At 38.1% G+C, this 24417-nt stretch overlaps 1 protein-coding gene across 7 annotated transcripts in view; it reads left to right on the top strand.

Moving 5' to 3' along the window:
* Window positions 1–24067, top strand: part of DISP1 (dispatched RND transporter family member 1) — a 193956-nt gene extending 169889 nt beyond the window's left edge. For all 7 annotated transcript variants that reach the window (XM_054519942.2, XM_054519954.2, XM_054519959.2 and 4 more), the window contains 6 exons: window positions 948–977; window positions 8696–8819; window positions 9586–9713; window positions 10080–10177; window positions 12958–13055; window positions 20457–24067. In XM_054519942.2, coding sequence (XP_054375917.1) covers window positions 948–977; window positions 8696–8819; window positions 9586–9713; window positions 10080–10177; window positions 12958–13055; window positions 20457–24044 — 4066 coding nt within the window. In that variant the 3' untranslated portion in view covers window positions 24045–24067. The remainder of the gene's footprint in view (window positions 1–947; window positions 978–8695; window positions 8820–9585; window positions 9714–10079; window positions 10178–12957; window positions 13056–20456) is intronic.
* The last annotated feature ends 350 nt before the right edge of the window (window positions 24068–24417 follow it).

The raw sequence follows: 24417 nt of genomic DNA, 5'->3' as shown, positions 1-24417 counted from the left end.
AGTATCATTGTTTTACATTTTTGCAAATCTCTTTGACATGTGGCTTACTAAAAGAGAGCAGAATTCTCGTATTTGTTCTGTAATCTATGGCAATATGCCATTTGGTTGAAATATATGAAGCATATGAAGAAAATCTGGCGTTACACAGATCTATAGTTGGAAAAGGGAGGTCTCACAAATCCCATGAAAGGGTCTCAGGAACTCCCAGGTGTCTTTAGACCACACTGTGGTAACCAGTGTACTTTTGTTTGTTCAACAAATATTTATTAAATGCTTTCCAGTAAATAGGAAAAAAACAATCTGATAGGAATACAAAGTTTGGAGATTGAGACTTCGTTTGGAGTTTCTTTAGCAAGCTTATCGTATATCTGGGAGGCAAGGTACAAAGGATGAGTGGGAATAATAAAACAGTATGGGAAAGAGCTGATTGGAAATACAAGCCCATATCTGTTGAAGTAGATTGTGAAGTTAGATATTAAGAAATTGAAAAATGGAGAAGCAGCTGGTATCTTGAAGAGGGAATAGAATACCTAAAAGAAGGTATTAACATCCTATTTTTTAAGTGTTAGGATCTTTGCTACATAAGGGAGCAGCTTAGATTGGAGACTTAGGGATGTGGATTCCTGTTATGAGAAAGAAGACTGAAGCTGGTAGCTGTAGATCTCAGAGAAGAATATTGTGCAGTGTGAGTATGATTACATCAGGAGAGGGTGATACAGAGTCTGGGAAGGTTCTGCTTCCTCACTAGCCACTGGAGCTGTCTCTACTAGTATGTAAAGTAGCCAGCATTCATTGTTTAAAATCTCTCAAATAGATTGCCTTTTTTAACGCTTCCAGGATTCTTTACAGTAGAGATAACAAGTAAAATGTTCAATACATATGTAAAGCCTTTGTTTATGTTATGATGCTTTGTTTTTGATCATTTTTCCTTTGCTTTTTTTTTTCAGACCATCCAGACCTTTCAAGTTGCCAAAAAGGTAAAATAATCTGGGTCATCTTATTAAATAATAAACTTACCTGCATGCTTTTTCCAGTCTAGTATTTTCTCCATATTTTGCTGTTCTTTTCACTTTCCTCATTCATATTTTTATGAAAGAAAAAGAAATGTCCCATGAGTTGGCTGCTTGAGGAATTCCATATCTCCAAAAATGGTTTTAATCTTAAGATAGATTTCTAACCCTATTAAATTCTATTTGTGTCTAGGGCTAGGGGCAGTGGCTCATGCTTGTAATCCCAGCACTTTGGGAAGCCAAGGTGGGTAGATCACCTGAGGTCGGGAGTTCGGGACCAGCCTGGCCAACATGGCAAAACCCCATCTCTACCAAAAATACAAAAATTAGCCAGGCGTGGAGGCACATGCCTTTAGTTCCAGCTACTCAGGAGGCTGAGGCAGGAGAATCGCTTGAACCTGGGAGGTGGCAGTTGCAGTGAGCCAAGATTGTGCCACTGTACTCCAGCCTGGGGGACAGAGTAAGACTCCATCTCAAAAAAAAAAATAAAAAATTATATTTGTGCATAAACATTTATATTTGTGTATTTATTTTGCATTCCTTCCTGCAATGGATTGGCTTACTTAGTGACAAAAGAGATACTGTTCTGCCAACTACCATGACTTGAATTCATGGCAATTTATTTCAGAGGGGTTGTCTTTCTTTTTAAAAATCTTGCTACCAATGGAAATATTCTTTTATGTGGAAATGTCTAAGGCTTATCTTTCAATAGAGAAAATTTTAACTAGATAAGAGTTCCTAAAAAAAGCATTTTCTCATCAGATGTTCTTACACATTGTAATTCCAGATACAATGTCATTACACTTAAGAAATTCTAAGTGATCTTTGAAATTCAGTTGCCAAAGAAGCTCAAATGCTGATAACACTGAAGCCTGCCTCAAGGGAGTTATCCTGTCTTTGAAGTGAAATTACTACATAAATATTAATTAGTAAACTCTTCTTCTATTTAAAAAAAATATATTTTTAAAATTGTGGTAAAATATACATAATAGGCCAGGCGCAGTGGCTCACGCCTATAATCCCAGCACTTTGGGAGGATGAGGCAGGCAGATCACTTGAGGTCAGGAGTTTAAGACCAGCCAAGGCAACATGGGGACACCTGTGTCTACAAAACAACACAAAAAGTTAGCCAAGCATTGTGGTTTGCACCTGTAGTCCCAGCTACTCGGAAGGCTGTGGTCGGAGGACCTCTTGAGCTTAGGAAGCAGTTTGTACTTAGCTGAAATACACCACTACACTCAAGCCTGAGTGACAGAGCCAGACTCTGTCTCAAAAAAAATAAATAAATAAAAAATAAAAAAATAAAAAATATATATATGTATAGAGAGAGAGAGAGCATACTCATATATGTTATATATAGCATAGGTTTATATGTTATATATAACAGGTTTATGTGATAGATATTTATAACATGTTGACATACTTTAAATGTTATAACATGTTTATATATTATGTACGTTGTATATATAACATGTTTATATTTGTTGTATATGTAACATATATGTTGCCTTTTAACCATTTTTAAGAGTACAGTTCATTGGCATTATATACATTCACATTGTTTTATAACCATTACCACCATCCATTTCCAAAACTTTTTTTCTGTTGTAAAACTGAAATTCTGTACCCATTATGCATTAACTCCCCATTTTCTCCTACCCCCAGGCCCTAGCAACCATCATTCTGCTTTCTGTCTCTATGGGTTTGACTGCTCTAAGTACCTCGTATGAGTCAAATCCTACAGTATTTGTCCTTTTGGGACTGGCTTATTTCACTTAGTGTAATGTCTTCCAGGTTCATTCATATTTGTAGCATGTATTAGAATCTCCTTTTTGTAAGGCTGAATAATATTCCATTGTATGTGTATACTACATTTTGTTTATCCAATTCCCTTTTCATTTTTGCAAAAAAACGAGAGAAAGAAAAAATAAGGGAAAGAGGTATGGAAGTAAATATGGCATATTAAGAAAACAAATTTCTACTTTTCTATAAATAGGGCTTTTGCAAATGACTAAAAATTTTACTTTGAAAAGATTCATTTCTTTCTCTGTTAATAAATTGGTATTATTAAAACAAAGTTCTAATTTCTTTTAAGTATATGTGCATATAAATATAACTTCTTCAACAAAGCCTTTCCTGATTCCCCTTTCCCACCTTGGCTGGAACTTATTGCTTCCCTTATTGAATTCACAAAACATTTCATCTGTACCCCTCTAAAAAACACATATTTTTGGCCAGGCACAGTGGCTCACGCCTATAATCCCAGCACTTTGGGAGGCCGAGGCGGGCAGATCATGAGGTCAGGAGTTCGAGACCAGCTTGGCCAACATGGTGAAACCCTGTCTCTACTAAAAATAACAAACATTAGCTGGGCATGGTGGCGGGTGCCTGGAATCCCAGCTACTCAGGAGGCTGAGGCGGGAGAATTGCTTGAACCTGGGAGGTGGAGGTTGCAGTGAGCCAAGATCGTGCCACTGCACTCTAGCCTGGGTGACAGAGCAAGACTCCGTCTCGGGGGGGAAAGAAAAAAACAAAAAGCACACACATATTTTTTTTTAACCTGTCTTGTAGACATTTGTGTGCCTGTCTTATTTTCTGTATTAGGCTGTAAATTCCCTGAGGGCAAGATCCAAGTCTGCCATTTTTGTATTCCCAGAATGCCTTGCATCCTTATTGTTTAATGCTAATTGTTGGATGAATTTGTTACTTCACAAGATAAAGAGTTGTATATTCTTTTTTTTTTAATTTTCTCAAACTTCAATCACTCTTCTCACTAAGTTGACAGTTGATGCCACTGGAAAAGTTATGACTTAACATTTTGAAATGTCTATCTTTAAGGGACAAGAGGAATAAGAAAGAGTTATTAAGAGAAACAGAAATGAATAAACCAACGGGGAAAGGATTTTTAGGAAGAAAGAGGTAGCTAACAGTGTTAAATTCCGCTCAGGTCAAGGAAGGTAAAAACCAAGAATAGTTAGTTGACTTGGGCAGTTCAGAAAAGGTCATGAGAGCAAAAGCCAGGCTATAAGGGGTTAAAGATCCGGTGGTTGGTGAGGAAAAGGAGGCCTCTGGTGTGGGCACTGAATTATACCATCTGAAACACGGCTTTCTGCTCAGAGGGAAGAGAAAAAAGAATAGTGTTTTGAGAAAGGCAGCAAAGAGCAAGGGGAAAAAGATCTTTGTAAGCTAAGAGGAAAATTTATTATGGGGGAATGTTATTGTAATATAAATGACCCACTTAAAATTGGCCCCCATTTTAATGTCACTTGAGCATAAGCTGGCTCTATAAGATACTTCATTTATTTGTTTTAACAGTTATTTCTGATCTGTTTCCAGAGTAAACCCAATAATAAGGTGACTGAAAATCTCTGATTATGTTTGAGGGACTTCCACTGAGTACCAGTGAAAACTCCAGCGTGGCAGTAACACCCTGGACCAGAATGCCAGGCAGCATGCCTGCTAACTCAGATCCATGGTTCATCCACGAACGCATTTCATTACCTCTGCTACTTCTGTTCCTTCTTCTGTAAAAGGAGAATGAGCCCTTCAGATCTGTCTCCTATTTGAGACTTAACCTATTGAGAAGATGATGTGAACTTTTATACAGCAGTACCCTGTGAAGAGCTGTGGGCCCTAACCTCAGCAGCTAGTACAGTAGCAGGGCCTCCAGGAAGAGGGTCTTTCACTGGAAAATGACTACCTGCTGTAAGCCAGGTGTTACAGAGGTGGGCCACATTTACAGTTATATTGTGGTGTCTAAAGATTTTCAATATTAGAGCAGGTGGATGAAAGACAAGTATTATTTGATATGCAGAAGAATACATGATAGTTAAAAGAATAGTTCCTTTGAAAATTCTTCTACTCTACATGGTTCACTTTTCAAAGAGAATAATGCACAGGATATGGATATGGATATATAGCATCATCAAATATATATATTTGTGAGATTTATAGACCATTTTTAATTTCCTTTACTTCTCCAATTTTCCTACTTTATTAGATTTTTATCTTCGTATGACAACCATTGTCTGGATTTCATATTGCGCATGCAACTCTATTTCCCATGTGGTACCCACAGCTATACTATATCTTTGCATAGATAGCAAGAGGAGGAGAATTAGCCTCAGCAATTTTGTGGTGTTGAGGAGAAATACTTGAGTAAAATTTACTCAGAATGATTGGGCTTTCCCCCATGGTGTTTTATATACTCGGGATGGTGATCCCATTACTTATATGTGAACAGTTATCTCCAGGAAAGGTTAGTGTGGGAAGCATCGACTGTGTAAGGAAATGGAATTGTAATATAGTGAGGTTAAATGTGTTTGGAAGAAATGTGCTGAAATCACTAATGCCATAAAGTTTCCATATGTAGTGAGTGCACGTATATGGTGTGTAGCAGTGCTGTAAAATCAAAACCAAATGTTTTCAAAGGGAAGAAAAGCAATTATTGAATGGGGCTTTTAAGATTGCTATACATGTGTGTGCAGATTTTCAAGAACACAAAATTAAAAGTCATTATATGGGTAAATTAAACCACAGTATGAATACTAAGCAATTTGGGGCCTACTGCCCTCTATTGATAACATGTTAGTAGGTAAAAATGCATAACTTCTGATTCATTTGAGGGAAAATGAATCCATTTAAAATAAAGTGTAATGAATAATTGTATAAGCCTGGGGCCATTTTCATTTCATAGGGCTGATATTTTAATGGTCTAAAATGTAAAGGACTCTTTTTAAGTCTGAAGCAATGAAAGTAGTCTCAAATGTGCTATTGAGACAGAGGACTTTATTACTTCAAAACTAGTTACTTTCGTCTTAGTTTGCATTTGGTGGAGGAGGAAATAAAGTAAGGAGAATATTTTTGCACAGGGTGTGTCCTGGAAGTGTGAAAGCTTCTAGCCACTTGGTGTTTACATTTGAACAACCACAATCAGCTTATTGTCACTTAAATGTTTTTATTATATTCAGAATTATTCTAAAAGGTTATTCTGTCTTATCTAGCATCATTTTTCCTGAATGAGTTTTTAAATCCAAAATTTGCAGTCTAGTGAATAATGTTCAAACTTAGAACCCATATGATTTTGCATAGAGAAATTAACTATAAGTAGAGCTAGGAATTTTTAATTGTAAGTTTTGGGAAGCAGACATTTGTGGCAAGTTTAGTTATTCCTAATGTTTCTAGTTACTCTTGTGTCTGAAGAAAGAAATGACAGCCCAGAGATTAAAAGCCCTGACACTAGAAGCAGACTATCTAGGTTCCTAGTTTTGTGACGTTGAATAAGTTCTATAACTTGTCTATGCTGCAGTTTCGTCTCCAAGGGTTGTTGTGAGAATTGAACGATATAATAATTTATGTAAAGCACAAGAGCAACTGGTATTCTGAATAAGGACGAGCTTGTATTTATTTATTTATTTTTATAAGATTTCTCTTTCTCTTTCTTTTTCTTTCTTTCTTCCTCTCTTCTCTTTCTTTCTTTTTCCTTCCTTCCTTTATTGCTTTATTTCTTTCTCTTTTTTTTTTTTTTTTTTTTGACAGCGTGTTGCTCACCCAGGCTGGAGTGCAGTGATGTGATCTCTGCTCACTGCAACCTCCGCCTCCTGGGTTCAAGTAATTCTCCTGCCTCAGCCTCCCAAGTAGCTGGAACTACAGGCGTGTGCCACCATGCCCAGTTAATTTTTGTATTTTTGTAGAGACAGAGTTTCACCATGTTGGCCAGGCTGGTCTCAAACTCCTGACCTCAGGTGATCTGACTGCCTCAGCCTCCCAAAGTGTTGGGATTACAGGCGTGAGCCACTGTGTCTGGCCTTTTAAGATTACTTTAAAAGAGCAGCAGTGAAAAGTGCCTGTGTACATGCTCCCTTAAAGCATAATTACGCTATATTTTAATATCCTTACTAGAATTATAATTTAAAGCAAATATCCCCACAAAGCCAGATCAATAAAGTTAAGACATCAGATTATAAAAATTGGCAGTCTATTATTAGAGACATATAGTAGCTTTTTTTCAGACTGACATTTAGAGCCACCAGAATTATTTGTAACTACTAGCATGATTTTGAAGAAATAACTCAAAAATATATGAGTAAGAATCCTATTTCAAATGAGCCAGAAATAGCCATTGCAGCAGCCAAATGAGCTAACATTACTGAGAATTTGAGAGTAGTGGTCCACAAGTTAAATATTTTGTCTTGCTTTTCTTCTAATAAAGATTCAAGAAGCCAGAAGTTTGCAGGATGCATTTTGAATTTTAGAAAACGTTCAGTTTAGTCAGCTTCTGTTGGGTACTCAGCTCATATCAAGACTTGAAAGTGCCAAAATAATAACGTGTGATCCAGGACCTCATGGAAGGGATACAGAAACAGATCTTTCAATTTGAGGTAACAAATGAGGGTGTGGGAAGCGCATCTGGAAGAAAGGGCCCAGTGGTAGGATTTGGTAATAGAGACATGTGGGAAGAGACTAAAACCAGATTGTAGTAGCTGGAGAGTACAAGCATCAGATGTTTTTTCATTTAGTCAATAGATAGTTATTGATCACCTTCTACTGATAGTACACTAAATGAATCAGACAAGAATTTCTGCCCTCATGGAACTCACATATCTAGTGGATATGCTCACTGTAGTTTTAGCTAGAAGGAAAGTAACAGGTTTGTGGGAAGTGTTTAGTTTCGTTTTTTTGTTTTTGTTTTTGTTTTTTCTTGAGACAGAATCTAGCTCTGTCGCCCAGGCTACAGTGCAGTGGCATGATCTCAGCTCACTGCAACCTCCGCCTCCCGGGTTCAAGTGATTCTCCTGCCTCAGCCTCCCGAGTAGCTAGGACTACAGGCTTGTGCCACCATGCCCAGCTAATTTTTTGTATTTTTAGTAGAGACAGGGTTTCAACTATCTTGAAGTGATCCTGAAGTCAGGATGGTCTTGAACTTCTGACTTTGTGATCCACCCGCCTCAGCCTCCCAAAGTGCTGAGATTACAGGTGTAAGCCACCATGCCCGGCCCTTAGTTTGGTTATTTTTAAGATTTGCACTATATGAACCTGTTTATAGACTCTCACTGTTTAAGAACTGTGAGAGTAAAGGTGTGGAGAAAGGGAATAACTACAGAAACAAAAGTTCTGAAAGACACTGATTGGAGTATGGATCCTCTGTTAAAATTTATTTTCTTTCCACTAATGAAGTGTGTATTTTATATCTCTTTTACAGGCATAGATGTAGATATAAAATGTTACTTGTCATATATGAACATTATTCTGACTCTCAATAGCCTGTGGCATAAAGTGCTACTTGATCACAAAAATGAGGGGACAATGATCTTGTAACTTTCTACTACAATTACATACAAATACTTATATTCCCATTAGATACTGTATTGATAAATACCTGTATGTGGTCTACAATATGAGAATTTAATAAATTGCTCTCTTAGGTGCCAAAAATATTTCTGCGAAGGGCCTTCTTTGTGCCCTCTTTGTGTTTCTGTAGTTATGCAGCCCTGATAGCCGACACTTCTTTGTGTTTTGTAGTTATGCAGCCCTGATAGCCGACACTTCTTTGTGTTTTGTAGTTATGCAGCCCTGATAGCCGACACTTCTTTGTGTTTTGTAGTTATGCAGCCCTGATAGCCGACACTTCTTTGTGTTTTGTAGTTATGCAGCCCTGATAGCCGACACTTCTTTGTGTTTTGTAGTTATGCAGCCCTGATAGCTGACTGGCCGGTGGTGGTCTTGGGCATGTGCACCATGTTCATCGTGGTCTGTGCCTTGGTTGGAGTATTAGTGCCAGAGCTTCCTGACTTCTCTGATCCATTGCTGGTAGGTAACATTTATGTTTTCTTTAGCCTAAAATCATCTCCAAATATTGTGTATTTTAATACATGTTGCATTATGTTATTTAGTAACCCATTTCTTTAAAAACCTTCTCAAGCAACAATTCTCTTTCTGAAAAGTAAAGACATGACTTTATCTGTATTATCAGGTTCTTAAAAGGTCAAAGAACTTGTTTACCCTAAAAAATCTGGAAGGTTTGCTTCTTGGTCCCCATGTTTAAGCTAAAAATCAATAAATTGGAGAATCTGCCTTCTATAAAATTATTCTCATAAAGTCTTTAACACTGTCTCTGTTTTCTCACAAAGAAGTTAAAGGAATTTCAGTATTACTAACAGCAGAGTCTGTTCTTAAGTAAATGTTTCTCTGGAGTGGAATAATGAGGAAAATATGATCAGGATAATGAAACACTGTAAAAATAGTGACAATGCATGACATGATTTAATTTGATCATAATTTTTATAAGATAAAAGTAAGTATTTACTAAATGCTTAGGCATGAGTTGGAAAGATAAACTTTCCTTAGACATGTAACATATCAAAGAATCAAACTGTTTTGTCACAGCAAATAGGTGATGATTATCATGTCAAGGCATCTTGTTTTAATGCAGTCACCTCTGGAGTAGCTGTGAGGAACAGCTGTATTTTCTGTTGAAAGCTATATATCACTTTGACATTGCTTTCCCAAGCTTTTATTGTAACTATACTTAGCCTGAAATGAAATACACTAATGAGCACTTGTAATTTTGCCTTAGGGTTTTGAACCAAGAGGAACAGCAATAGGCCAGAGACTGGTCACATGGAATAATATGGTGAAAAATACAGGATACAAAGCAACGTTAGCAAATTATCCGTTTAAATATGCAGATGAACAAGCCAAAAGGTAATCAATTATTTATTTTTATATAACTTTTAGACAAAACATTGCTTAATGAATTCCTCTTCAAATACTGCCTCAATAAAAAATTTAAATGTAAAATGTGTGGCTCAAAATCTTTGCCACTGAATTTGTTTAACTTGTCATTGTGTTTGAAGATTTTGTTGTAGTAGGATGAAAAGGTGAGATTTTCTTTTTTTTTTTTCTTTTTTAGAAGTGAGAAAATTAATGTGGGTTGCTTCTTTTAATCCTTTCAACTTAATATCAAGGACTAAGCAGGTCATGGCTTTGAGGAAGTACTGTTTCCAGTATGCTTATCAGCTTTGAAATAACGAGAACTTTATTGAAGATCAAATTGTCGTTCCATTTCAGCCATCGGGATGATAGATGGTCAGATGATCATTATGAAAGAGAGAAAAGAGAAGTTGACTGGAACTTCCACAAGGACAGCTTTTTCTGCGACGTTCCAAGTGAGTGGCATCGTAGATGAACAAACTGCTCAGCAGTTTGCTAGCATTTCAAATTGAACATGATCACAGTACAGACTGACAGCCGTGTGTGGCTAGTCACACAGCTTCACTGTTGCTGTTGAACCTAAAGAAATTTTGGCTAATTAACTTTTTCTTTTACTTCTCTAGTTTAGTCAGCTACTAGTCTGAGTTTATTATATTATTAAAATTAATGAAAAAAGTCATGATTGAGTTTTCTTATTTTAAGGAATATATAAATCTAATGAAATTCTCGACCTTGCCCAACATTTCAAGTCTTTTTAAAAATTCCTTGTACTATTTATTTTTAGATCAAGTACAGGTACATATTTTTGGATTGAACCTTGAAATAATCTGTTGAATTATTAAAAGATTATTTAAAGTTCCAATTCATTCTAAAATGAATCAGAAAATGGCTTAAAGTTCTGATTCATTCAAAAAGCAATACTATATTAAGAGTCTTCTGTGTGCTACCTCATCACTAGGCAGTAGAGGTAGAGAGGTGAAAAAAATAAAGTTTAGAGGTTCAAAGTTTGAATGCCTCAGGGGCCTGGCATATAATCCAAGTGAATAAAGCTAGCTAGGTATGACAGGAGAAGTGATGGTGATTGTGGAACACTAAGGAACATCTGCCCTGTCTAAAGAAATCGGCTGCTACTTAGCCGCGACAAAAGGTGGCGTTCTAGAAATGAGGGCCCAAATGGCGCAAGAACTTACCAGAGGTGAAAAACCCAGATTTTTTTTTTTTTTTTTTTTTTTTTTTGAGACAGAGTTTCGCTCTTGTTGCCCAGGCTGGAGTACAATGGCGCGATCTCGTCTCACCACAACCTCCACCTCCCAGGTTCAAGCGATTCTCCTGCCTCAGCCTTCCCAAATAGCTGAAATTACAGGCATGCACCACCATGCCTGGCTAATTTTGTATTTTTAGTAGACACGGGGTTTCTCCATGTTGGTTAGGCTGCTCTTGAACTCCCGAACTCAGGTGATCATGCCGCCTCGACTTCCCAAAGTGCTGGGATTACAGGCACGAGCCACCGCACCTGGCCAAGAATCCAGATTTGAATGTGGAACCATCAGTTCTCTAAATTTTGGCAACAAATTCACTACCCAAAATTTGCTGTAACATGGAGTCAGCCTGATTACTCTGCAACTGCCAGGGAAGAAGGAAGGCACAGCCTAGAGGACATGAATATAAGTATGTAAGCCATTGATTAGCCATAGTGATTGGGATTGAGGAATTGTGGATAGTATAATTTTTAATTAAGTGAATATTAACATTAAAGCTCTTTTGATTTCAGCTTTTGCTGTTGGTGTTGAAAATCTCTTTTAAGTGTATTTTTTCCTGTCTTATTAGAACACTAGATGACCTGACTGGATCTTTGATGTTTCTGGAGTTTACCAAGTCTCAGGGTCTTTATTTTGATCACTTACTCTGTATAGTAATAGATAGTAGGAGATGAGGCAGAACCTTATACTGATCCCAGGAAGCAATACATGTTTCCTTTTCTGTCTCTTCTCTTAAAAAACATTAGGAAATTGAACTCTGGTTACTTGCATGTTCTGGCTGGTTTATTTCTCTCAATCAAAGTATTACTATATATTATTGCTTAACCAACATCTGTTAGTTATGATCTTAACCAGGAAAAACATTACATTTCAATAGTCAACAGTAAATATTGTCTCATAAGTAGATTCTGCCTTGACTAAAGCCATTACCAGCTCTATGTAAATGAAATGCTTCAGTTTCCACCAGGCTGATTTTGTTCTCCAAAATCAATCAACATAAGATAATAGCCAAAACTTCATGATCATACATAAAAACTTTTATAATAAAGCTTTATTCATAAATTTACCAGCTGATTTGTTAGCACAATTAGACATTTTAACTATCATAAAATTAATCTTCTTTGTTTTATGTGGTTCATATTCTTTAATATGTGGTTCATATTGTTTCTGTTCTGAGGATACAGAAACAATATTGTTGGGCATCTATTATTATCTCATTTAATTCTCACAGCTATTTGAGATAGATATTGCTGTCTGCATTTTACAAATGAAGAACCAAGGCTCAGAGAAGTTGTTAGTTGCCTAAGGTCACATAGCTAGTAAATGACAGGACCTGGTTATATCCTAATCTGACTTTAAAGACCATGCATGCTCTTTCTGGTATATCATACAACCTCCCTTATTCAGAAACATATTTTTTGTTAATCTGATTTTCAAAATATTTTTTCTAGCCTCTAGTGTACCAGAGAGACCATGTACTCAACCAGAATATGGCTAGCATTCTATACTTAGTTGACTGTTTTTAGCGGTTTTAAATAGATCACCCACCATCTTTCTTCTCTAGTTAGCTGCCAGGAGAACATCCCTATAATCTATTCTTGGTATTCCCTAGTGCATCTTTTTGTATTATGGTGATGTGTTGTGAAATTAAGAGGGATATATTCAATTAGTTTCCTGTTGTAAATTCCTGTGGATTTTTCTTCCTATAGTCTGACCAAAAATAGATTTGCTATATAATTCATACAATTTTAAGATGTAGTGAGTAGACAAAGGCTTTGCGCTAAGATAATATTATGGCATTGCTTTTTTTTTTCTTTTAACATTTTCTCCTGGAATTTATCAAAGGAAAGAATTTCCTGCTGCTAATGAATCGTCCATGTGGTTTCCCAGTTTGAATTATTTCCGAATCCTGAGTCTTATGAAATAAATGAATAATTTATAAACCTTTTTCTTTCCTTTTTTTTTCATATCACCAGGTGACCGATATTCCAGAGTGGTATTTACTTCATCTGGAGGGGAGACATTATGGAATTTACCTGCAATTAAATCAATGTGCAATGTAGATAATTCCAGGGTATGTAAGATAAAAACTAAAATCTCCTTAGCACAAATAAGGTTGTATTATTGAAACTCCTTTTACTGCTGACCCTGGTGTCTGATAAGATGAAAGTACTTAAAAGGCTTACCTACTGAGGAGTAAACTCCAGCAGGCCAGCTTTGCATTCTCTCAGATCCCAGGATCAAAGTGTCCGTGTTTCCTTCAACTTTAAAACATACCATCTTCCTTTTTCTTTCCCATTCATGATCTCTGGCTGTTGATGGTGTTTTCTGTTATTTCACATAGTATTTCTTTTCAGTATAATATTTAAGACTGTTTTTCTTCTTTTGTTGTATTTTTTATTTCCTAACCTAGTTTCATTGTTCCCTATTTCCTGCCCTGAGGCAATTGTCAGCATCTTAATCATGCAATGAAATGCCTGCCTCTCTGGCAATCACTGGGTCATTTGGGCCAGTGACCTCAAAGGGAAATTTAGGGAGCAGGCTGGGAAAGGGGACATCAAAGAGCATAAATACAGTATCTATGTAAATGGCCAGAGTAATCCAATCCAGACTGCCCTGAATGCTAAACACCTTGCTGCTTTGGGAGACACCAGATGCAAGAAGACAGGCGCTTTGTCTCAGTCTTCTCTACAGCCAAAAACATGTCCGCATCAGAAAATGCAGTGAGCTTCTGGGTTTGGAAGAGCTGTCAATTTCATATGTTCAGAGATAGTTTCTCTAAATAGAAACTGCTATCTGATGTCACTAATGAACTTGTCCAAGCATAGCAACCAGCATAAAAGGAACTCTTTGTGTTCTCAGCATAACTCTAAAATGTAAAATGACTGGTTAAAAAATCGAATCATGTGCCCTGCTGAGAGCTAGCCTGACAACCTGATGCAATCACCTGTTCTGTCAACAGAGAAATTTCTTAATGAATAGGCAGTAGAAAGGAAAGAAGAGATCACCCAAACCAGCGGTCTCATTGTACTAACATGAGTACCTTCTAAGAACTAAGTATCTTAACCAGGTAACCTAGTTAGTTGGTCCCAGACCTCCCAGATTTACCCCATCCTTCATTCTAAGAGGCTGTTTGTACATTTTGAAAATGACTTTCCAATCGACTGAGTTATCAGGATTTTCTGTCAGTGCTGTCTTCCTTTCACATAGACCAAAGCCACAAACGATCTATAAACAGACCAAAGTTTCTTAATTGGTGATCAATTTTTATTTGTGATGTTTTCTTCTCTTCTACAGCTATCAGTTCCTTATTTGAAGGCTATGAACCTATTTCTCTTTGTCATGCATTAGGATACTTCTTATACAGAAAATTAACTCTAAAGTTGTAAATGTGTAGCAATATTTACTATGTGCAAGACTTTATGCTGGGTACTTGTACATCACTCACAATGGATCTGTGACCTTGGAATTTACAATGCATTTTACACAGATGATAAATTAAGCTTAGAGAAGCTAAACCAGTCTGGTTACTTTATAATCACACCTTGGATGAGTACAGTTCATTAACTTCTATTCCTTCTTGTCCTCATTCTTCTACCTTTGGTTGATCTTCAGACCTTCCCTTTCCTGAAGACTCTGAAGTGATTGAATTCACTCAGTTAATTAATAGCTGATATTTAGTGAGTATTTACCATGTGCCAGGAAGTGTTCTAAATACTTTAATACATTATTTCATTTAATCCCAATGACAGTGTTGTGGATTAAATACTAAATAGCCCATTTTTCAGTTGAGGAAAGTTCACATCTGTGGTCAGGGGCACTTCCAGGATTGGAACCCAGCCAAGTTGAACTCCAGCATCTGCCTTTACCCACCCTGCTTTATGCTTCTAGTGAGGAAGATACCTCCCCCATTTTGTTTCCTGTATATGCTGTTTCCCACACAAATGAAGCTTAAAAAGTCACTGTGGTCTGGAATAAGTATCCTTTTTTTCGTAAAGAGCTAGCAATTTATTCCATGAGTACATGTTAGACTCTGAGACTCAAAAGCCAGTAAGCAATAGTATGCCATGATGGCTTTCATAAATAAAAGTAGTATAGTCTCTCATCGCTCCTCTCTCTCTCTCTGTCTCTCTCTCTCTATATATATATATTTGTAAACTACCTCAACATGATTTATATAGATAGATAAATGATAGAAATCATCATGTTGAGGTAGTTTACAGGAAAGCATATGCAAAGGATAGGATAAATAAGTTGAATGAATTATATGAAGGGAAAACAATGGGAGGAAAATAATAAAGCAAAGGATGAGATTTATAATAATGCACACCCCACAATCTTGTACATTTGCTGATGGGAGCTGCAAACTTATCTGTAACCTCCCGGCAGCCAGAGCAAAAAGGATTTCACAATCAGTAACAAAAGTCATATAAATAGGGTAACAAATTTGTTTTTTAGAAGCCCGGCTTTTCCTCCTGCTTAATACGGGAGGAGACAGTTCCCCCATAGTCTTCATAAAAGAAGTGTGACACTGTGTACAAAATTTTTAACAGTGTGCTTAGAAGAGATACAATATTAAAGTTCAGCTGATTTGCAAAACATAGGTAGGCTGGTAGCAAGAAAACATTACAGTAAAAGCATTTCTATAAGAGATCAAAGCAATGGGATCTATGTGGCTTTCTAATGGTTTAGCTTGTTGCATTTGCATAATTTAGACATCTAAAGGAATAGATGTACTCTGCTTATCTAAGTCTGTCTTTCTACTGAGTTGATAAGGATTGGACAGCTGTGAGTTTAAGTTTGTAATCCCTGGCAAGAACAGTACAACTACATGTTTTTAGTACATATTTTCTAAGTCACCAACTAAGAGCATTATCTATATGCTTTGGCAGTTAATTAAGAAGAGAGTAGTATTGTGGTGCTCTTGTGAGAATTTGAGAAACAGACTCAAGACACGTGTCAAAATGAATGGTTGGTATGGCCAATTATAGATCCATACCAACAAATGAATAAATAGGTGATCAAAGCCCCAAAAGTCTACCTCAAAGAGTATGGTTATCATTTTAACTTGTTAAATACTATTTTTACCAATTATAAACACCTTTGTATTCTAGTCTCAAACTCTATGAACCTGAAATAATAAACCTTTCTCATAGAGATAATATATTCATCTGATATCTTAAGTAATAACTATTGGTTAACAGTTCGGCTTTAGGATTATTACTGTACCTTTTTTTAGTCTCCCAGTTCAAGACACTGTTAGGGTTTTTATTTGTTACAGTGTTTCTAGCAGAGTTGTTCTAAGACTACTTGGCAGTTGTTCCTCTCCCCCAGCCCCCAAATCCTGGTTGTTATATGGAAGCACTTGATTATTAACAACTATGAAGTTAAATGGGGCACAACCAAGCAATAGCAAGCAGAAGACCTTAATTGTTGGTGGGTTGACTCCAGAAAACGTCTGGTAATTAGTATAATATCTCAGTGAGACCAGATGTTTCAATTATCACCTGCCTGTGTTTACAGCACATTTAGTTCAAACTCTAGGTTTTGCTTAAATTACATACCATTTATACTCATAATTCAGACAGCATTGGTTTCCAAAGTGAAGTACTTCTGTTTCTGACCCTGTTGTCTACCTCTTAACAGAAATGCTTGTATTGTTATACACTCTCAAAAGGAGCTTCAGTTGATTCTCCTACTCTTCTTCATTGCCTCTTTCTGCCCTTTCACATCCTAAGGGACGCACTGGTGTCGTTAGTAACCAGAAGTGAGTCTCTCTAATCTTGACTCTGCTGGAAACCATTTACTTGTTCCATAGACTTTGTACAATGTAGAAGTTGGAGCTCTGAGGACTCAGCTTGTAAAGGGATTTGAAATTTGTCAGAGACTGTTTACTAGGGTGACTTTTGTGGACAGCTGGAAAACCCCTGAAACTTAGAAGATCCCAGAAACATGTTTTCCTATTCTTGTTTTAAAGAGGGCTACAGAGCCCTTGCTTTTTCTTTTCTCCCTAGGCTCCCCTTAAACGTTTAATACATAGGGAGCTTGGTTATGCGAGGAGGAGGGTCCAGCAGTCAATTGAACCTGGTATTAAGGGCTTAATTTTCCTCCCTTTTGTTCTTTTCTCAGCTTCTTAAAATATCTTCAACTTAGCCAATAGTTTTAAAAGTTAAGGTATCATTTAAAACTCTGCTGGTTTCGTCTTTTTCTCTCTTCTCTTCCTTTACCCTCTATTTTAAGTCAACTCCACCCCTGCCACTATCTAACTAGGGAAGTGTGCAAAGACATGTTACAACCACATAAGCACGATTCCCCTAAACATCCATTTTGTGAATAACTAGAATTAGAAGGGCTATATTCCTCATGAGAGTTATAAGAAGTTGCTTCCACTAACTCCATTTTTATTTTTATAAACTTCAAAGAATTTGGAATTATTCCTATGAATCCCTCTTCCAAAAATATGGCAAAAACATATCTGTGTTCTGTGTGAAGACATACCTGTTTTCCAGTCTCTTTAAGCCCCATAATATAATACATGCTTCTGTGTTTCTGTATCTCAGTTACACATGACTAAGTTAGTGCCATTGTCACATCATACTTACAGACTTTGGTACTTTCTCTGTAGGTCACCATAAGCCCTTACATATAATACCATACTTCTCACTTTGAATTACAGTTATTTATGTTTGTGTCTGATTTCCCTGCCACACTGTGAACAATTTGGAGGAAGGACAACTGTGCCTTATTCATCTTGTGTAGATGCTCAGTAAATTTGCTTTTGAATGGATGAATAGATCAAGAACATATGTCCTTACTCCCTAAAAGTACAGAGAATTCCTTGAACTCCCTTCCTTTAAATTCAGGGTGTTGGCATCCAACTCAGGGCAGAGAAAACCAGTCATGATGTCTTTTCTCTGTCCTTATTTCTTACCCCGTATGAGTTCTCGAAAACTGGTTTCCCAAAGGTTGACCATCGATCAGTACCATCTTTGAATTGGAGGATTGGCTCCCCAGTGACTTACTAGCACTTGTTTTTAATAGCAGCCATCAATATAGTATTTAGTCTGTGTTTATAATGTCTAACTTCTTAATCTTTGGTCAACTATACACATCTAAAAATATGCTATTATTTGAAAAGGTTATTCAAGGACAGAATTCTATGCTTTCTCTCCCAGTTTTAGTTGGCAACTCCATGTCCTTTATCTTTGGCATTTGGTTATTTCGGCAACTACAGGTATTTTCCTTCTAGCTGATAATGGATTTTCATAATGGATACAGTTCATTTTCTTCCATCTGAAAACTGTCAGACATTGGGGTTGCATTACCTTTCATTCAGTTCATCAAGCTGACCCTAGTGGTTTGTATGTTACATCTTTGTAAGGTAAAACTGGTAATCTGCCATGAAAACCAGTGAGATGCCATTCCAGGGTTTCCTGTTGTTGGGTGGTTCAGTTTTCCCTAAGTTAGCATATGTGAATGTTTTTATCTGGAAACAGTCAAGTATGAATTATCCTAGTTTATGGAATGTTTATGATTGCTCCTCAAAAATGAGCTTTAAAATGAAGGCTTTGTTAAAGTAAATATTATTTTAGTACATTTGAACAAAAACCCTTTGGGTTCATTTTTCTTTACCCTCAATAGCGTATCTTTAGAAAAACAAACAACTTTTTATTATGGAAATTCTCCAGCATATACAAAAGTAGAGAAATAGTATAATGGACTGTCGAAATAGGACACCCAGTTTCCACAGTCTCAACACGTGGCCAGTCCTGTTTCATCTATACCCCACCCCCACAGGATTCGTCCCAGGAAAGTATCCTGATAAACAGAGTTCAGGGATCATAGGTAACTTGGTTCTTGGGTAAGTCCAAGTTCTGAAGTGGTGATTCATGCCGGCTTCTGCTCTACTTTGAGAAGACATTTCAATACATGATTGATAAAGCCTAGTTTAATCAAGGTAAAGAGTGTTTTTAATCCTAGTAGAAAAAAAAAATTCACTTCCTCTTTGAACTTTGGAGTTTCTACCCTGGAACAGCCTTTGGTAAATAGAGATGAGGGAAACTGATAGGACCAGGTCATCTTTAGTTCTGGTTCTCCTAAAGAGAAGTCTCTGGTCAGGCTCAGGAGAAGAGGAATATTTCTTATTCTCACCTCAGAGAAGAGGGGCTACTCATCTAATTTACAGGATGGAATGGTACAGACTTTAATCTAGCAAACCAGTGATGGAACAATTTTTCAATTTTTTATAACAATAGCCATAAGATGGAAAGCCTTCTTCAGGAATAGTGTTTTAAATGAAATACTGTCCACACCAAATCCAGAATTATCATACTTGCTAATATGCAGCAGGCCCTCATTTACCAGAAGAGAAATTTTTAAAAAAAGGATTTTTGCCAATTTGAATAAACTTTATGGAAGAAATAATTAAATTCTTACTTAGGCATTTATTTTATTGTATATACCAATTTAAAAATCAGATATCAATCATATTTTAATCCAGAAACATTGCCCTTTTCTACTCATACTTCAGGAAACAATTTTATTCCAAACCTTTATGCTTCTTGACATCAGCACTTTTGATATTACTGGGGTCACTTTTTGATTCACCAAATGGTCTTTGTCTTAATCGTTTGGGCTTCTATGACAAAATACCTCGGACTGGGTAATTTATAAACAACAAAAATTTAATTCTTATAGTTCTAGAGGCTGAGAAGTTCAAGATCAAGGAATTAGCAGATTCAGTCTGGTGAGGACCTGTTCCTCATAGATGAGGCGTTCTATGGGTCCTCATGACCTCTTATAAAAGCACTACTCCCATTCACGAGGGCTCCTCCCTTGTGATTTAGTCACCTGCCAAAATGTCACACCCCCTAACACCAACACACTGGGGATTAGGTTTCAACTTGAATTTGGGAGGAGCACAAACATTCAGACCAAAGCAGTTCTCTAGGGAATATCATCTTTGCTTCTAACTGTGTTGATTGAAATATAGTACTTTAGTCACCAACAATTTCATGCTGATAACCAGAATTTTAGGCAAAACCACAAATTTGTTTCATATATCAAGTGTATGGTTTTCTTAATCCTATGCATGTACGTACATAAGCTTCACAACCTGTCCACTTTATTGCTTTTTAAAGTGGCTTTGAAAAGGCTTGTTGACTAAGTAGGTGTTAATTTGATCTCCTTTTGTAAACAAAACTAGCATTGGTTGAAGTTGTTTCACACTTGCATGTCATCCCCAAACAGTAGTTTTTAATTCAGAATAAAGAACCTGAAGGGCTTCCTGTAACATGAGGCCATTTAGGGGGCATTTCACCCTGTATTCAAACTGATTCCTAATTTAAGAGGATAATTGTTTAGCTTTTGTAACTTTCCCTGTCCCTCGAGGTCACCTTAGTGCAGACCTTTCCAGTTGTGAACAATTGTGAACCAATTTAAACTGTAGTCCTTCTGCTTGTCTCTATCTCTGCAGATCAGATCTCATCCCCAGTTTGGTGATCTCTGCCAGAGGACCACTGCTGCCTCCTGCTGCCCCAGCTGGACACTGGGAAACTACATCGCCATTCTGAACAATAGATCATCCTGTCAGAAAATAGTCGAGCGAGACGTTTCTCATACCTTGAAGCTGCTTCGGACTTGTGCCAAACACTACCAAAATGGCACTCTGGGGCCAGACTGCTGGGACATGGCAGCCAGGAGAAAGGACCAGCTCAAGTGCACCAATGTGCCACGCAAATGTACCAAGTACAATGCCGTGTACCAGATCCTCCATTACTTGGTGGACAAAGACTTTATGACCCCAAAGACGGCTGAATATGCCACGCCAGCTTTAAAATACAGCATGCTCTTCTCTCCCACAGAGAAAGGGGAGAGCATGATGAACATTTACTTGGACAACTTTGAAAACTGGAACTCTTCTGACGGCGTGACTACCATCACCGGGATTGAGTTTGGTATCAAACACAGTTTGTTTCAGGATTATCTTCTAATGGATACTGTGTATCCTGCCATAGCCATTGTGATTGTCCTTTTAGTCATGTGTGTCTACACCAAGTCCATGTTTATCACTCTGATGACAATGTTTGCAATAATCAGTTCTTTGATTGTTTCCTATTTTCTCTATCGTGTAGTATTTCACTTCGAATTTTTTCCTTTTATGAACCTCACTGCCCTCATTATTTTGGTTGGAATTGGAGCAGATGATGCTTTTGTCCTGTGTGATGTTTGGAACTACACAAAATTTGATAAGCCTCATGCCGAAACCTCAGAAACAGTAAGCATCACCTTGCAGCACGCTGCCCTCTCCATGTTCGTCACCAGTTTTACCACTGCTGCTGCCTTTTATGCTAACTATGTTAGCAACATTACAGCAATCCGATGCTTCGGGGTTTATGCAGGGACAGCTATATTGGTGAATTACGTTTTGATGGTCACGTGGCTTCCAGCAGTTGTTGTGCTGCATGAGCGGTATCTTCTTAATATATTCACTTGCTTCAAAAAGCCCCAGCAGCAAATATATGATAACAAAAGCTGCTGGACAGTGGCTTGCCAGAAGTGCCACAAATTACTCTTTGCCATTTCAGAAGCATCTCGAATTTTTTTTGAAAAAGTATTGCCATGCATTGTCATTAAGTTTCGCTACCTTTGGCTGTTTTGGTTCCTTGCCTTAACTGTAGGTGGGGCCTACATTGTATGTATAAATCCAAAGATGAAACTGCCCTCACTGGAGTTATCCGAGTTCCAGGTGTTCAGGTCGTCTCATCCTTTTGAGCGTTATGATGCTGAATACAAAAAGCTTTTCATGTTTGAACGTGTTCACCATGGTGAGGAGCTCCACATGCCCATCACAGTAATCTGGGGCGTGTCCCCAGAGGACAACGGCAATCCACTAAATCCCAAGAGTAAAGGGAAGTTGACATTAGATAGCAGTTTTAACATCGCCAGCCCAGCTTCCCAGGCCTGGATTTTGCACTTCTGTCAAAAACTGAGAAACCAAACATTCTTTTACCAGACTGATGAACAGGACTTCACCAGCTGCTTCATTGAGACGTTCAAACAGTGGATGGAAAACCAGGACTGTGATGAGCCTGCCCTGTACCCATGCTGCAGCCACTGGAGCTTCCCCTACAAGCAAGAGATTTTTGAACTGTGCATCAAGAGAGCTATCATGGAGCTGGAAAGGAGTACAGGGTACCATTTGGATAGCAAAACCCCAGGGCCGAGGTTTGATATCAATGATACTATCAGGGCAGTGGTGTTAGAGTTCCAGAGTACCTACCTTTTCACACTGGCTTATGAAAAGATGCATCAGTTTTATAAAGAGGTGGACTCGTGGATATCCAATGAGCTGAGTTCGGCCCCTGAAGGCCTCAGCAATGGTTGGTTTGTCAGCAATCTGGAGTTCTATGACCTCCAGGATAGCCTCTCCGATGGCACCCTCATTGCCATGGGGCTGTCAGTTGCTGTTGCATTTAGCGTGATGCTGCTGACAACTTGGAACATCATCATAAGCCTTTATGCCATCATTTCAATTGCTGGAACGATATTTGTCACTGTTGGTTCTCTTGTCCTGCTGGGTTGGGAGCTAAATGTGTTGGAATCTGTCACCATTTCGGTTGCCGTCGGCTTGTCTGTAGACTTTGCCGTCCATTATGGGGTTGCTTACCGCTTGGCTCCAGATCCCGACCGAGAAGGCAAAGTGATCTTCTCTCTGAGTCGCATGGGCTCTGCGATTGCCATGGCTGCCCTGACCACCTTCGTGGCAGGGGCCATGATGATGCCCTCCACAGTTCTAGCTTACACCCAGCTGGGCACCTTCATGATGCTCATCATGTGTATCAGTTGGGCTTTCGCCACCTTCTTTTTCCAGTGCATGTGCCGGTGCCTTGGACCACAGGGTACCTGTGGTCAGATTCCTTTACCTAAAAAACTACAGTGCAGTGCCTTTTCCCATGCCTTGTCTACAAGTCCTAGTGACAAGGGACAAAGCAAAACACATACCATAAATGCTTATCATTTAGATCCCAGGGGCCCAAAATCTGAACTGGAGCATGAGTTTTATGAATTAGAACCTCTGGCTTCCCACAGCTGCACTGCCTCTGAGAAGACCACTTATGAAGAGACCCACATCTGCTCTGAATTTTTCAACAGCCAAGCAAAGAATTTAGGGATGCCTGTGCATGCAGCTTACAACAGTGAACTCAGCAAAAGCACTAAAAATGACACTGGCTCTGCCTTGTTACAGCCCTCTCTTGAACAGCACACCATGTGTCACTTCTTCTCTCTGAATCAGAGATGTAGCTGCCCAAATGCCTACAAACGCTTGAAATATGGCCCGCACTCTTGCCAACAGATGGGGGACTGCTTGTGCCACCAGTGCGCTCCTATCGCTAGCAGCTTTGTCCAGATCCAAAACGGCGTGGCACCTCTGAAGGCCACACACCAAGCCGCCGAGGGCTTTGTGCACCCCATCACGCACATGCACCACTGTCCCTGCCTGCAGGGCAGAGTAAAGCCAGCTGGAATGCAGAATTCTGTGCCTAGGAATTTTTTCCTCCACCAAGTGCAGCACATTGAGGCCCAAGAAAAAATTGGCAAGACCAATGTACACAGTCTTCAGAGGAGCATAGAAGAGCATCTTCCAAAGATGGCAGAGCCATCGTCATTTGTCTGCAGAAGCACTGGATCATTACTCAAAACGTGTTGCGACCCTGAGAATAAACAAAGGGAACTCTGTAAAAGTAGAGACATGAGCAATATGGAGAGCAGTGGAGGGACTGAAAACAAGGCAGGAGGGAAAGTGGAGCTGAGCTTGTCACAGACAGATGCAAGTGTGAACTCAGAACATTTCAATCAGAATGAACCACAAGTCCTATTTAATCATTTAATGGGGGAGGCTGGTTGTAGGTCTTGCCCAAATAATTCACAAAGTTGTGGCAGAATTGTGAGAGTGAAGTGCAGTTCTGTGGACTGTCAAATGCCAAACATGGAAGCCAATGTGCCTGCTGTATTAACACACTCAGAACTTTCTGGTGAAAGTTTGTTAATAAAAACACTATAATAAATACAGCATTCAATTCAGAACCAGTGCCTCAATTATTCTTTTAACATGGAAGTAAAATCCAGAAGCTTAGAAAAGAAGCCCAAAAATACAGCAACAAGCATGTTTCACATTAGCAATTAGAGAATATTTTTATATTCTGTAGGAACAATAAACTTACAAATCTGCTGAGTGCATTAGGTTATTGGATTGGATGATTGTTGGATTTTATATTTTCAAAAAGTATAGTTGTTTTTTACATTTATGCCCAGCTTGAAAAATAATTGTCTGTCTTTCTACCCTCCCACTGCAGTGAATCGGAGATTTGAAGTTTAAAGTTTCCATTCTCCTGGGCCATCATATTCACCTGGTATCCTCATTCTAGTGTATTTCG

This window comes from Pongo abelii, chromosome 1 (genome assembly GCF_028885655.2).
Source record: "Pongo abelii isolate AG06213 chromosome 1, NHGRI_mPonAbe1-v2.0_pri, whole genome shotgun sequence".
NCBI lineage: Eukaryota > Metazoa > Chordata > Mammalia > Primates > Hominidae > Pongo > Pongo abelii.
The sequence above is the reverse complement of the archived record's forward strand: the minus strand, read 5'-3'. Positions and strand labels throughout refer to the sequence as shown.